This window comes from Apodemus sylvaticus, chromosome 5, assembly GCF_947179515.1.
Source record: "Apodemus sylvaticus chromosome 5, mApoSyl1.1, whole genome shotgun sequence".
NCBI lineage: Eukaryota > Metazoa > Chordata > Mammalia > Rodentia > Muridae > Apodemus > Apodemus sylvaticus.
Genome location: NC_067476.1, coordinates 51,723,276 through 51,739,526, shown reverse-complemented (window position 1 = coordinate 51,739,526; position 16,251 = coordinate 51,723,276). Strand labels below are relative to the sequence as shown.

General features: G+C 45.5%; 1 protein-coding gene across 1 annotated transcript in view; it reads right to left on the bottom strand.

The window, feature by feature from the left end:
- Positions 1-12,848, bottom strand: part of Metap1d (methionyl aminopeptidase type 1D, mitochondrial) — a 70,136-nt gene extending 57,288 nt beyond the window's left edge. Inside the window, exon 1 of the mRNA XM_052182686.1 lies at positions 12,796-12,848. Coding sequence (XP_052038646.1) covers positions 12,796-12,835 — 40 coding nt within the window. The 5' untranslated portion in view covers positions 12,836-12,848. The remainder of the gene's footprint in view (positions 1-12,795) is intronic.
- Between the last annotated feature and the right edge of the window lie 3,403 nt (positions 12,849-16,251).

The following is a 16,251-nucleotide window of genomic DNA, read 5'->3' as shown; positions in this document are numbered from 1 at the left end:
CTTGTTTACTTGTTTGTTTTGAGGCAGGGTTTCACGTAACCCAGGCCTCAAACTTGCGATGTAACTGAGAAAAACCTCGAACTTCTGATCCTCTTGCCTCTAGCTTCCCTGTATTAGTGTCACGTATACAGACCACCTCACCAGTCTACGGTTGGCTGGGGATCAAACCTAGTGCTTTGTGCATGCTGGTGTACTACTGATCGACACCCTCAGCCCCTAAGTGGTGAGACGTTTATATATTCCTAAACATAGAATGGACAGGATCCTGCTAGGTAGGCCTCAAGGTTTTGATCCTCCTGCCTTAGCTTCCCAAGTGCCGGGTTACCAGGATCTGCCACCATATTTGATAATATCTTAACAATGCCACGATGAATTGCTATCACGGGCATACTCTGTTCCATGCATTGTGTCAGATGATGCTGTAGCCAACCTCCAAGATGGTCCCCAAGGCTAGCATTCTAGTATAAACGCCCTGGTCCTGTTTCATGCCCCAGTGTATGGTGTGATAGATAGCATCTGACAGGAGTGAAGTGAGGTTTGGTGACTACAGACTGGAGTTTGCTGTGGCTCTTTGTCAGCACCAGCTGTCCACCACGGCCCAGCAAAGACTTATTTATTTATGTATCTGGGTGTTTTGTTTGCATGTATACTTATACAGCAGAAGAGGGTATTAGATCTCATGGGGCTACAGTTATAGACAGTTGAGAACTACCAGAAGAACAGCCAATGCCCTTAACCACTGGGCCATCTATCCAGCCCTATTTTCCTTTTAAATACAGGGTCTCATGTAGCCTAGGCTAGCCTCCAACTTGTCATGCATCCCACAAAGAACAGAGTACTGGGTCTTCAGGCTTAGCCACTATGTTCAGTCACGCGGTTTCCATGCCGCTGGGGATGGAGGCCAGGACTTCATGTCTGGTAGGTGGCCTTCCCCCCCACCTAACTGAACTACATCCCTAGGCATGATTTCTTTAAACATTCTCAGTATCCCAGTAAGGCAAGTGAATATTCACCACCATTTTACAAATGAACTCACAGAGGTAAACTAATGCGCCCCAATACACAACTAACATAACTGGGAAGTGCAGAATGAGAACTCACAGCTAAGTAGCCTGATTTGAGAACCAACATTTTTGGCTATGTTTCACAGCCTGCCTCCTACTGTGTGTGTGTGTGTGTGTGTGTGTGTGTGTGTGTATGGTGAGTGTTTGGGGATTAAATTCATGTCGGGTTAAATGTTCTACCATGAGCAATACATATCCCGAGCCTCATATCACTTTTATAATCAGAAATGATAGTGGACTAGAACTTCCTAGGACCTCGTCTCTGCTCTTTCTTATGTTTTTCAGGTCTTCTGTTTCTAGGAGGCCTCCTGATGCCCGGCTCTCTCTCCAGTGGTCCTTCCTCCTTGTGCAGTGGTGAGCTGTGATGCCTAGTCAAGTGCAGGTTTAAAACCCTGGTGACCCAGCAGATGACTGTCACCTGCATGGAACAGGAGGCATTTGGCCATGCCCCTTGGACCCCAGGCTCCACACAACCTATCCTACAGACTCCCACAACCCTCCCACCCACACCCCTCACCCCCAAAGAGAGGTTTGTGGCTATCAATCATGTAGGAGCAGCACCAAGCCCTCCCACGTGCAGATAAGATATCCCTAAGCTCTCAGACCAAGCCAATGAGAAGTACCTGCTGTCAGACCCTGACCCACCCCAAAACTGTAAATAAAAATCCTATCCAGAAGGAATAAAGGTGCAAGAACTACTCTGTCATCTGAGAGCTTCTGTCACAGAGCTGTAACACTGCCACTTGGGAAGAGGTCTGCAAGAGCTTCTGTCACAGAGCTGTAACATCGTCACTTGGAAAGAGGTCTTCTCCCCTGAAACCATCAGAAGCTCCCTGCACTCCTCAGCACAGCCTGGCCTGACTCAGTGCAGGGTGACATGGAGCAATGAGGCGGCACAGCAGAGACTGAGGTGGAGCCAGCTGCAGCAGCGGAGGCAGCAGAGACGATCCCCCCTTCCTGCTCACTCTCTCCATACTTTGCCTGAACCCTCGCACCCGGCCAGGCCATCGATCTCCGTGGACAGCCTCCAGTACACAGGCCCACACCTCCTTACCATTTTCTTTCTTTCCCTGCCTCTACATACGGCCATTCTCTGTTTCAAAAACAAAGCAAGGGCTGGAGAGACAAGGGCTCGGCAGTTAAGAGCACTGGTTGCTCTTCCAGAGCATCCAGGTTCCATCCCAAGCACCCACATGGCAGCTCACGACCGTCTGTAAATCCAGTCCCAGATGATCTGATGCCATCTTCTGGACTCTATAAGCACTGAATGCATACAGTAACAGATATCCAGGCAAGCAAAATAGCCACACACTTAATCAGTTCACTCATTAATGATAGCAAGGGCTGGGAAAATAGCTCAGTCAGTAAGAGTTGGCTACATGAAAGGGTGGAGACCTGAGTTCAGATCCCAGCTCCTACCTTGAAGGCTGGGCACAGTAGTACATTTGTCATCCTAGCAATGGGGATGTAAATCCCTGGAGCACACAAGCTACTCGTCCTAGCCAAACTGGTGAGCTCCGAGTTAGTGAGAGTCCCAGTCTCAAAAAATAAGATGAAGAGCAATTGAGGAAGACATGGGACATCGACCTCTGGCCTCCTAGAGCTTGTGCACACAATGCGCACACTCATGTAAACAAGTGTACACACATGTGGGATGTAAAACCATGCCAGGACGTTTGGTAAGGTAGAGCAGGTGGAGACCCGGAAACTCTGGGGCACACACACACACACACACACACACACACCTGAGACCTAGGTGACTCCCAGCTCCGTGCCACACGCCTGACTTGGAACATGTGCCATTCTCCTCACATAAAAGAGATATGACCTTAGTCACATAGACCCAAAACAGAGTCCTCCATGCTACTGAGGCACCTGGAAACCCGGAGGGCTTAGCCAATAAGCTTCCCTTCCCAGACATTGCTCCCTACAAAAGGTATTTAATCTCAGGCCCACCCTGAGAAGTGGGATATGGTTTTACGAATTCATTTTCCGCCATGATGATAAACTGTTTGGAACCATGGACTGCCTTTTTTTTTTTTTCAATCAAGACCCACTGTGGAAAGCCATGAAGAAAGAAGGCCTTCGCCTACAGAGCCACAGCCTACTCTCCTGCAGAAGGCCTCTCTGCACTCCCAGCCACAACTACCACCAAGCCTGCATCTGCTAAGGACAATCATCCCTACTGGGTGGGACAAGCAGTGCTCCCCTCTACCCCATCCCCCACCCTCGGGCCCCAGGCTCTGTTCTCAGCTCTTCTGTGACTCCCAACGATACTTGGATGTCCAAGAATCTGAGAACCCCACAGCCCTCATTGCAGGTCTGGGGACCCCTGAACCAGCTCCAGCCTTCCCACCGATTTCCCGCCCCCCTCCCCCCAGAGCGGTGACTTGGCCCTTCCCTGTGGGATAAGCGCACCTCCCCAAGCGGTCGTGCCCAGTGGTGGGGTGAACAAGTACCTACAATCCTACACACACACACACACACACACACACAAACCCCACAGCCAGTGCTAGTGGAGCATACCTGTAAGATAGTACCCAGGACATGGAACAAGAGATTCACAAGTTCAAGACCAGCCTTGGCTCAGTACTAACAGCAGATCTCAAAAAACAAAAGAATATATGCCCACAAAAAATCATATAGATAAATGTCCTGAGCATCATTATTTATCTTTGCAATAAAGCAGAAATAACACAAACATCCATCGGAAGGCAAAGGGATAAACAAAACATGACCTCTTTCTATAGTCTAATAAATGTATTCTACATATAGAAATATGCATGATTTGGTAATATGTAGTAATGGTCAGTAAAGGAATATACAGTTGTGGCAATACCTGAAAACATCATACTAAGAGTCAGAAGCCAAGCACACAAAACTGTATATTACATGATCCCATACACGGAAAGTCCAAGGCCTAAGCACGTGGCTCAGTCGGTAGAGTGCTTTCCTATGTACACAAGTTGGCGGCTCACACTAGTAGTCCTAGTCTTTGGGAGCTAGGCGCAGGAAGATTCGGGGTTCTAGGTCACCTTTAGCTACATATCGAGTTCGGGGCCAGCCAGGGCCACATGAGAGCCCACCAAGCAGAAGCAGAAAGCTTAAGGCTGCTGAGTGCCAGAGGGGACAGGCAAGCTGAGGGCTGGCCGGAACAGGTTCTCGATGAAACCATGGACTGCGGTGATGGTGTACAACTTGGTGAATATATTAAAAACCACTGCATTATACTAAATAGGTGAATGGTAATGGCTGTCAATTCATCTCAAGAAAATTCTGTTTTTAGCAAAAGGAAGTCTCCCCCCCACCTACAACTAAAAAAGCAAACAAGAACAAAAAACAAAAAAATGAAACGAACAACAAAAAAGATACAGTTCTCTACAATGACCAATCATGTTTCTTCTCCTCCTCCTCCTCTTTCTCCTTTTCCTGAAGATTTGCACCTCATCCCTCTGTACCCCTTAGTGGCCGAATTCACTCACTTTTACTTAGCTGCACCCAGACTTCCTCCTGAGAAGTCTCTTCTGGACTTGGCTCTCTTGTCAATCCCTTCTTTGCCCCTGGTGGCCCCTGTCCTCCCTCAGCATTCCCAGGGAGCCAGCGATGCTGCTGCCCTCGCCACCCCTGCATCCTTGTCCCTATTCCTGCCTCACCACCGCTCTTGATTCTGCGCTGTCATCTGACAGACTGCAAAGGCCTCCAATCCAGTCAGTCCTTGAACAGTAGATTAAAATGGAGACACCCTCTCATTTCTGTCTAGAATCTCAGTGCCTATTTGATGACCATCCATTGGCCATCAGAGTTTCTTTCCCGTGACAGATTCTAACTTTTCTTCATGTCCTATGAATCCTTTACACAAATCCTCTCTGTAAATCCTCTCAACATTTCCTGGCTGTCCCTGTGTCCTGGAGCTGTGTCTCCCACCACTCGGCCTTGACCCCTCTGGAATGTTCTCCTCTCCCGTGCCTGACCGCCTTTAGGACCAATCTGCGAGGTAACAACTCCAGCTCCCAACTCCCCACCCCACTCCCACCCCACTCTGTTCCACATCACGCTGTGTTGAGGGACACAGGGCTCTGAGGCTTGTCCCTCCAGTAAGACTCACTACTGTGTGGCAGAGTCCAAAGCCACCTCCATGAAGACACTCCAGGCTCATCCCTGCCACCCACGCTCTGGCCTTCCTGGGAATTCTCATCTTTAGACAACTCCCACCCTCAGCTCCAAGACTGTGTCTCTGTGTAGCTCTGCCTGTCCCGGAACTTACTACGTAGCCCAGGCTAGCCTCCAGCTCACAGAGTTCCGCCTGCCTCTGCCTTCCCAGAGTGCATCACTGCGAACTTTTCCCAGACCGTCAGCTTCTCCTGCTTCCAGGTTTTTCAATAAAGTAATAAAAGTCTTTAAACAGAGGAGTTTCTGCTCTTATGTAGCTGCTGGCCTGGACTAGACTCTATAATTCATCCTTCTCCTGCCAGATGCAAGCCTCTTTTCTCCTGTTCTTTCTAGAATACTCATCTGGAAAATTCCATTCAATCCAGCTCGCTCCCTCATCCCAGCAGACAAGGTCTCATTTAGCCCTGGCTGGCCTTGAACTCACAGAGATCCACCTGCCTCTGGAGTACTGGGATTAAAGGTGTCCACCAGCACATCCAGCCCTTCCATCTCTGTTCTTATATCCACAGGGTGAAACATACTCGGAGGAAATGACACAGCATCAAAGGCTGGGCCAGTCAGTGAGCCTCAGCTGTTGGGCAATCCTCCTCCTTCCCAATTCTCTACCTCATCTCATCTGTCAACTCTAAAACAATGAAAAGAAAAGAAAGAAATGTAAGTCAAGGACGGCAAGAGACTTCCTCCGTTTTCTGCTATCTCTTTCATCTATTCATTTCCACAGCCCTCTAGAACAGGAGTCGGCCTGTCTTCCCCATTTCTCCTGCGCATGCCTCAGTTCACACACATGCCCTCAACCTCCCCCGTGGCTGCTCCCTAGCTCTTCCTCAACCTGCCTGCCACATTAACCCAGCAGCTCTTCCAGATTTTTAGACAAGAAGCTCCGTCCCTCCTCTGCCTAACAAAGCCTTCTTTGTACTGACAGCTCAGACCCGGGCTAGCCGTCACCTGTGAGTCTCTCTACCAGATGGTCCTCTGTGCCAGTTGCTGTGACTTGTCTTCCTGCTGCTGTAACTGACTGATGTGCCTGAGTCTCTCAAGGACTGAGACTCGGGAGAACAAGAACCTTATATTTAAGTTCAGGACACCTTTACTGGCATCCCCACCACCTCGGTTCATTTTGTGTTTCCACGACATTTGGGCCTAACCTTTTCCCTTTTATTTTCTTAATAACTTGTGCATTAATACTTTGTGGCCAAAGAATATAGTTATAGTTTTTTGTTTTTAGAAATATTTTAAGGCTTCCATTAGCATGAGTTATCAGGTTTTATCCTATTTCATGTGTATCTGGGTTGTCTTACACATATTTGTAAAAATAAAGATGTCTTAAATCCAAAGCATAAAATTACTGAATCAAACTTGCTAATTATACACTCTGAACTTCAATAACTTTATCATATCTACTTGTCAACTTCTTAGTCTCCAGTGTGAGTGTGGTTTTTTTTATCTATTTTTCCTTTTATTTCTAACAGCTCTTGCCTCATGTATCTCAACACATTCTTTGATTCACTATTAATAACTTTATTGTAGCAAACCATTAACCAGCCACTTTCCATTCACTCACTCAAAAAGAAATCTTCACTGAATGTTACATGTCACGCATTATTCTGGGTGCTTGACACATGCCAGAGAACAAAAGAAACCCAAGTCCAGGTGCTCTTACATTCTGCGGGAGATGGGCACCACACAATCAGCCTGCCGAGGAACCAGCAAGGGCAGGGTGCCGCGTGCGGGGCCTTCCGGGGCAGTGCGAGCACTTGATTTTCACTCTGAGGGCTTTAGGCAAAAAGAACCACCTGATCTGATTTACATTTTATAAGATCAGCCAGGCTGCTATGTTCACAAGGAAATATAGAAGGCAGGGATGGAGACAGAGAGACTGGTACCAAGCATTAATCCAAGGAAGGCACGACCCTGGCTGAAGCCGGGTGGTCACAGCAGGAGAGAGGGAAAATAGCTTGGTTTCTGGCTGTGTCTTTTTATTTATCGTTTGTTTTTGTCGTAGTGTTTTCTAGACAGGTTTCTCTGTGTAATGTGACAGCGCCCCAGACCTTAGCACAACTGACTCCAGGATGGACGCACCCACCATTTAGGCTGTAAAGCTCAGCGTGCAGACAGCACCACCTGCCAAAACTACAACAGAGGCCTAATCCAGCAAAGCCCATAGTTCGGGAAAATCTATAAACGTACAAACCTTGCTTCTTAGCTTCCACGTCTGGCTAACTGCTCTTGCTAACTGAATTATATCAACTCAGAACATGGTTTTTGTGCTTAAAATTTCACCCTGAGAAAGGTTCAGTGCTACACTGGGATCACAAATGCCCAGTGTAGTTGCTAGCTGCCTAATAAAGACTTTTTATTAAACTGAACAGTCTTCTCTGCTGCATACCTCACTACAGTAACAGCCCTGGCTGTCCTGGAACTCGCTCTCTAGACCAGACTGGCCTGGAACTCACAGAGATTCACTCGCCTCTGTCTCCCTAGTGCTGTTCTGGTTGTATCTTAATGGTAGATCATCCAACAAGATTTATTTATTTGTCTTTTTGTTTGTCTGTTTGGGGTTTTAAAGGGTCTCTATGTGTAGCATTGGCTATCCTGTAACTCACTGTAGACTAGGCTGGCCTAGAACTCAGAGATCCACCTGCCTCTACCTCCCAAGTGCTAGGAATAAGGGCATGTGCTACCATACCTGACTTAGAGTATTGTTTTTGAGACAATGTTTCATTCTATAACCCAGGCTAATCTAGAACCCACTATGTAGTCCATCTCCCTGCCTCTGCCTCCAAGGTCTGGGATTAAAGGTGTGTACCACCACTGCTTTGAACAACAGGATTTCTTAAACAGATTTCTTAACAGACTAAACACTGAAGGAGATGACAAGAAATCTGTGAAGATGACACTGGGCTGGGAGCCAGCTCAGCAGGCAAGGTGCTTGTTATCCACACATGAGGATGTGAGCTGGATCCCAGCACCCACTCGAAAAAGCAGAGCTCTACAGTATGTGCCTGTAATCCCAGAGCAGTGGGAGGAGGTAGCAGTAGGCATGCAAAGACAGGAGGATTTACAAAGAGAGCTCTGTGTCCAGTGAGAGACCCTGTCTCAAAAGAGGAACGTGGCACCAGAGGCAGGGGCACGCACCTTTAGTCTCACTGGCAAAGCAGAAGCAAACATCTCTCTTAGTTCTAGGCTAGCCTGGGCTATATAGAGAGGTCCAGGCCAACCAGGGTTACACAATGAGACAGTCTTTTTTTTTTTTTTTAAAGGTGGGAAGTAGTAGGGGAAGATTCCCAGTGTCAATTTCTGACTGCCTCAGACTCACACACAGGTAAGCACATTGCAAACATACACATCCATATATGTGCACATCACACATAAACACAAAGTGTGTAAAAAGTCACACTATATACTTTAAATAGGGGAATTGTACATCAAATATGCTGCTTTAAAAAAAATGCCAATAGCTGGGCAGTGGTGGCGAGAGCCTTTGATCCCAGCACTTGGGAGACAGGAGCAGGTGGAGGCCAGCCTGGGCTACAGAGCAATTCCAGGAGAGCCAAGGCTATACAGAGAAACCCTGTCTCGAAAAACAAAAACAAACAAAAAATGCTAGCAACTAGACTGAGCATGGTGGCACATGGGTATTAGTTCAGCACTCAGGAGGCCAGCCTGGGCTACAAAGCAAGACGCTGCCTGAGAAACAAAATAGTACAAAGGAAACTTATCATCAGCTAAGGTGAGAATGGCAGCGGGGGAGAGAGTGCTTACTACAAATGCAGGAGATGCAGGTGCATGTCTGTGTTGATTTTTTAAAAAAGAATTTGATGCATTTTTATTTGCAATGTTGACTTTGAGATGTATGTTAACTGAAAATGTTCACTAGGCAATATATGCATGAATCTCAAATTTAGGAGAGAAACCTTGCCTGGTGTAACTATGGGTTACAGCTTAATGGGTATTGTTTAGAGCCATGGGCTTAATGATACAATTAGGAGCTGGTGAGTCTAGACATAATCTGCAAACTACTTAAAATCTGCCTAGTGTTAATACTGCTGCCCTGACTTTCACAATGGATTCCTCTCTGTGAACAAATTTAACCTTCTACCTCAGTTCTGGAAACCTGGTAGAAGTGAGATGTCAGCTGTGGTACAAAGCAACGTGATTTGTGCTGGAGGTGACTGTACTGACTAGTTTTATGTAAACTTGACACATGCTACCATCCTTTGGGTGGGGCACCGCTGGGCCAGTAATCCTGGGTTCTATAAGAAAGCAGGCTGAACAAGGCACGAGAAGCAAGCTAGTAAACACCACCCCTCCATGGCCTCCGCATTGACTCCTGTCTCCAGGTCCCTGCCCTATCTGTTCCTGCCCTGACTTCCTTTGATGACGATCATTCTGTGGAAGTCAAACCACAGTGAGTTAGTTCTCCATTAGTCTACAATACATGAGATCCTGTCTCAAATCCTAACAACCCCTCTTCTACCACACAGCATAGCTGCTGTAAGAATTCCTTTTACATTAAGCAACCAGGCAAACATGTGGCACTACATATTGAGGTAATGCATAGGACAGTGAGCCTTTAAGAGAAAACAAATTTAATCACCTCCCAGATTTCTGCTCTGTAAAACCTCCCCAGATGTGGCATTGGGAAGTGAGCCCATGCACCAGCCGACTGCTTGGCTAAGTCAGAGAACAGGGGTTTGATTTGGAAGCAGCTGGAAGAAGTATAACACTCCACAAGGTTTATCGGATTAAGCTGCTGCAGGCTGAAAGCTGAACCGATTCCAGGGTTTGCAGGGCCTGTACGAGTAGGAGCCCCAGTTCAAGTCCAAGCTCACTTCCCTGAGCAAACCTCACAAAACCTTCCTCAGCATGCAACTGGGATCCCAGAAAGTCTATGACTTAGGAGTTAAGAATCACCCCTGTTAACAGAGCAAGAGAGGTCAAATTCCATCTAGCTGGCTGCCTGTCTTTGTAAATAAAGTTTTATTAGAAAACAGCTATGTTCACTTGCACTTGGCAAAGTTGTATAATTGAAACAGTATTGCTCACAAAAGCCTAAGATACTATATGACCTCTACTGAATTCTACATTGGAGTAAGGCCTCTAGTATTTCCCCTAAGAATAAAGGCAAAGCCCTAAAACAACTGTTCTAACAAAGATAAAACACTGTGTGGCAGAACCAATCTACCTGCCTAACACTCAACATATTTTAAAGAAAAAAAAAATCAACATAGTCTCCAAAAGATACCACCCAATGTGAGACATATACAATTAAATATTAGGTAAGATGTGAACCAGGAAAGTACAGCCAATAAATTATAATGATAACAATAATAAGCTAGTAGAGCAGACTGTGGGGAGACCCTGATTTCAAGTGTTTAAAGTAGCTGCTATGGGGCTGGGGAGACGGTTCAGCGGTTAAAAGCGCTTGCTGCTCTTCCAGAGATCTGCTCAGCTGGATTTCCATAACTGGTATCGTGTGGCTCACAACTGCCTATAATTCTAATTCCAGGAGATATGACTCCCCCTGGCCTCCTGTACATATGTGGTACATAAATTCATGCAGGAATACACACATGCACATAAATAAAAATTTTTTTTTAAAAGTTATGTTTACTGGGTATGGTAGCATATGCTTATAACCTCCACTCTTGGGAAAAGGCAGAAGGACCAGGAATTCAACCCCACCCTGCACAAGACACTGTCTCATAAAATAAAATGTAACAGTTGTTACAAAAGCATGGTCAAGTACTCAAAGGATGGAGCTAATGAGTAAATGGCTGGGAAATCTGAACAGAGAAACAGAGGGGAAAATGCCCAGCATGGTGGTTCACACCTCTAAGCTCAGCACACAGAGGCAGAGGTAGACAGGCCAGGATATCAAGGACAGCTTGAGCTACATGAGACTCTGTCTTAAAACAAATAAATAGCTAAATGAAAATTCTATAAAAATAAGTACAATATCTTTTCTCTTTCTTTCCTCTTGTGGTAATGGGGATGAAACCCCAAAACAAGGCATCACAGGTGCTAACTAAGAGCTTAACCACTGAGCTCTACTCCCTAGGCACAGCATAGCTTTCAGAGATACATAGGCAAGAAAATCTATGAGTGAAGTGATATACCTAGGACACACTTTAAAATATCCCATTGGGGAATGCAGTGTGGCTGGGGTTAGAGGAATGTCTCTACACACATGGCTTGTAAGTAGTTGATGTACATACAGACTTCACTGCTCTGTTGTGCTTGAAATTTCTCATATTAAGAACATTTCAAAGGCTGAAAAAAGAAACTCTAATCCACACATGAACAACTTGTTTTAAATGTAAAAAAAAAAAAAAATCATTCAAGTGATGAGATGTTCTGGGTACATAGAATGGATGACCAGACCCATCTTTGCCAAAACCTCTAAGATATGTATGTAGCACTACATTTTGAGTGCTTTGGGAAATACGGGCATTTCATAAAAACTGAGTATTTTATTTCACAAACCTGTGAATCGTGTATGCCATTCTCTATATGTGTTAGACTTAGATACACATATACATACAAATATAAATATACAAATATATGAGTATCTGATTTCACAAAAGGGGGCTCTATTGAGCTAAACTGGGCTGGTGAGATGGCTCAGTGGGTAAGGGTGCTTGGTGCCAAACCTGATGGTCTGAATTTGATCTCTGAAAAACAGGTAATGGAAGAACTCCCACAAATTCTCCTACAACCTCTGTATGCACACCTTGGCACCTGCTTGAGCATATACTTACACAAAAACAGGTGAACAAATACATGTAATTTTAAAAATAAATTAATTGTCCTACAACTTTTTTTCCAAATATTCCACATAATATATTTTGTGGACACCATTCCATGTCAACGTCAACCTTTTTTTATACATTCTTAGATACAAATATATTAGTATCTGACTTCACAAAAGGGGATTGTATTAAGTTAAGCTGGACTGGTGAAATGGCTCATTGGACATATAATACGTGCTGAGTATTGCTCTGAAAATATTAATCTCCTAAAACCGTTCCTAGGTGCCTGGCACTTAAGTTGTATCTCAAGTCGTTGGTGTTCATTTTTTCCGTCCTCCTTGAATCAATTTTTTGAGTTCTTTCCAGCAAAGACTCAGAACCTAGTACAAATTCAACAAAGATTCACTGGAAACGCATCTGTTTGGAATGATCCAGACATCATTAGTTCTCCTAAGTCATCATGACAGTAATCACCTTTTACACGTTTCTCAAAGAGGCATGCCAAATGCAACAGCTCTAAACCGAGTGTTCAGGCGCATTTCATCGTCGTCGCTGGTATATATGCCTTCAACACTAACCACACAAGTAAAGTGAGGGAAGAAAACTTCAGGTAACGAACGACCCACAAATCTCAAGAACTAAGCATAGTCCAGGTAAGAAGAGGACAAACGTGTGCCCGTGTTTCTGCAGCGTGCCAGTACGTATGGTATACGCGGGTCTGACTGAAAGTACGCACGTGCGCACCAAGTCCACGCGCGGATGTATCTCTGGGCGCGTAGCCCTGGAGCTGTCGTATTCCGAACGCTTACCTCCACGGACGAGCAGCTGGACGCCTATGGGCGCCGCCATGTTGGCTCCGGTCACGTGGCCAGGAGAGCGCCTCGCAGCCCCGCCCACTGGAGTAGCATCGAGATCCCAGAAGTGCTGAAGCCGTCCGGCGACGAGTGCGCGTGCGCGCGTGAGGATGCTTGCAGGTACCGGGGCTAGCGAGTGACTCTGGTGTCGAGGTCAGTAGCTCCACCTGCGGCAAACTCGCTTCCACCAGGAGAGGCTGGCTCCCGTCGCAGTTCTCTCTCTGAGCTTCCAAACCCATCAGGAATGGAAGAAAACCGTCAAATAAGTGTAGCCTTCAGTATTTATAACATCAACATTTTGGTGTATGGAAACCTGAAGTTGGGCAGGAAAAAAAAGAACACAATTTAGTGTGCAACATAGAACTTTCATCACCTTCCACTGTGTTACAAATCATTTCCAGGCAACTAGTTGAAAGGTAGAATTTGGATCAAACTGATCAGCTGCCCTTTGCAACGTTAGAATATAAATTACTCAGCAGAGACTCCAGAATAGGTTAGGACACCTGTGTGGTCCTGTGGGTATCTTCACAGGATTTCCCTTTCCCTGATGACACTTGCTGCTTGGCAGTATTAACTGCTGTTATCCCTAAATGGGACATTTAAAGGATGACGCCTGTCAGCTTGCACAGCTAATGGATGAACACCATGGAAAGTCAAGTGAGGCCGCTGCGGTATCTTCGATAATACTGTTGTCCCTTTTTACCAGGCTCTGTGCCTCTTGGTCTGCTCTGTAGTACAGCCGGTCATGGACCAGCCTGGCTCTACACAGACCATGATACCCCAAGGTGTGTATGATGAAAGAATCCAAACTGTAGTGTGGTAGTTTCTGGACTTTAAATGCAGTTGAGATCAATAAGGATTCCTTGTGAATATGTGAATGTCTTCTCATTGATTTTTAAGAAGCCACATGCCAGCTAGAGAGATGGCTCAGTGGTTAAGGGCACTGACTGCTCTTCCAGAGGTCCTGAGTTCAATTCCCAGCAACCACATGGTGGCTCACAGCCATCTTTAATGGAATCTGATGCCCTCCTCTGGTGTTTCTGAAGACAACTACAATGTATATATAATAAAAAATAAAATAAAAGAATCCACATGCTTAATGGGCACACCTTGCACACCTTTAACCTCAGGAGGCAGATTCCAACTCATCATAAACCTCAAATCTGAGAACCCTTAACCTGAGCTTGTTCTTCTTGTTTGAGAATTTCATACACACACATAATGTGTTTTTATCAAACCCACCCCCACCACCACACACCTCCATCCCTCTCCTCCAACTCCTGCTCATCCCTTCCACCATATTTTCCTCCCATCTTCATGTGCTCTTTTTTTTTTAACCCACTAACTCCATGTAATCCTGCCAGTATGAATGTAGGGCCATCTACTGGAGCACAGGTATCCTTTCAGGGGCAGAAAACTCAAAGAAAACTGACCCTCCTCTGCCCCAGTAGCCATCAATCGCCAGCCCTCAGCTATGGGTGGGACTTTGTGATCTTGTCCCAATCCATGCTGAGATCACGGCTAGCTAGGTCTTGTGCATGTAGTCACAGCCACTGTGAAGCCATGTATACCTTGGTCCTGCTTTGTCCAGAAAACACTGTCACAGCATTCACCCACTACCTCTGGCCCTTAGAATCTTTTCATAGCTCCCCTCTTAGGAGATGATTCCCTTAACCTTGGGGAATGTGATATAGATAGATGATAGATAGATGATAGATAGATGATAGATAGATAGATAGATAGATAGATAGATAGAGATCCCATTGAGGGATGAGCACAGTCTATTAATCTTGCACACTGTCCAGTTGTCAGTCTTTATATTAATTTCCATCTACTGCAAGAAGAAGTTTCTCTCATAAAGATTAAGCAATGCGCAAATGAGCTGGGTGTGGTGGCGCACGCCTGTAATCCCAGCACTTGGGAGACAGAGGCAGGCAGATTTCTGAGTTCGAGGCCAGCCTGGTCTACAGAGTGAGTTCCAGGACAGCCAGGGGTACACAGAGAAACCCTGTCTCAAAAAAACAAAAATAAAAAAGAAATTCATGGGGCTGGAGAGATGGCTCAGTGGTTAAGAGCACTGACTGCTCTTCCAGAGGTCCTGAGTTCAATTCCCAGCAACCACATGGTGGTTCACAACCATCTGTAATGAGATCTGAAGCCCTCTTCTGGTGTGTCTGAAGACAACTACAGTGTACTTACATATAATAAATAAATAAATATTTTTAAAAAAAGAAATGCATGAATGTATGGGTATAAAGATAAAAACTTAGGGTGCATCCCAATACCAAGTCCATTTAGCAGAGTAATAATAGTAGATTCTCCTCTAGAGTCTATGACCTACGCAGCCATGCTTGGCCTAGTTACCGTACCATACATGAGTATTATCTTGTGGAATTGGGCCTTAAGTCCAATTAGAAAGAGAATTTCTATGGGTCTTTCATAGCATTCACTAGTGCACCAGTAGGTATAGCTTGCCATCCAAGCCAGTCATCATCGTGGCTTACATAGTTCCCACCTGAGTGAGATTACTTTTCTCCCCCAGTAGCATCATGCATCGCTCCTTCCACCACTATGAAGGAAATGTATCCTTGTAGGATTCCTCAAGCTTCATTACCTACAAACTCTGATCATTGCTAGGGAGAGGATATCAGAATGTGGCATCTCTGTCCTGTGTGTAAGTGAAACCCCAAATGTAGGTAGCAAAGGAACCTGACAGTTGAGCGCTGAGCTAGGAACTGTGCAGAAGGAACTTAGAATCACTCGTGAAGCATCAGAAGGTATAAAGCCCAATTTCAACCATCTAAAAGTGAAGATGTATTCGTGCAGGGTAGCTCAGCCAGCCCTTGGAAAACAAAAGCACGATTGGTCTAATTCTATAGAGTGAGTCCACAGGAAGTTCCGTATGGAGGGGAGAGAGGTATATCTCAATCTACACAGTGATCCCCTACTCTTGGGTTCCATCCCTAGCACACCACATAAAAGCTGGGCATAGTAGTACATGCCTCAATCCCAGCACTCAGGAGGTAGAAACAGGAACGTCAGAAGTCCTAGGTCGAGGAATTAGCGGTAGATATGATCAAGATACATTGTTTACATGTATGAATAGTTGAAACCGTCAAAGAATAACCTTTAAAGTTCAAAATCATCTTTAGCTACCTGGCAAATCCAAGGTCAGATACATGGGATCTTGTCTCAAAAACAGTCTGTCATGGGCAATGGATATCTAGAAATGAAATAAATGGGAACTTGTCTCTGTGAACTTCTTCATTCAATAAGATTTGATGTGGCTTCTCTAATCCCACATTCTCCTAACAGCTAGCATGTGCCCCCACCCCCAAATCCAAAGTATAAGAATACTTCTATATAGATGACTAGCAAGTCAAGCCTCTCCCTCTCCTCCTCTCTGTGTGT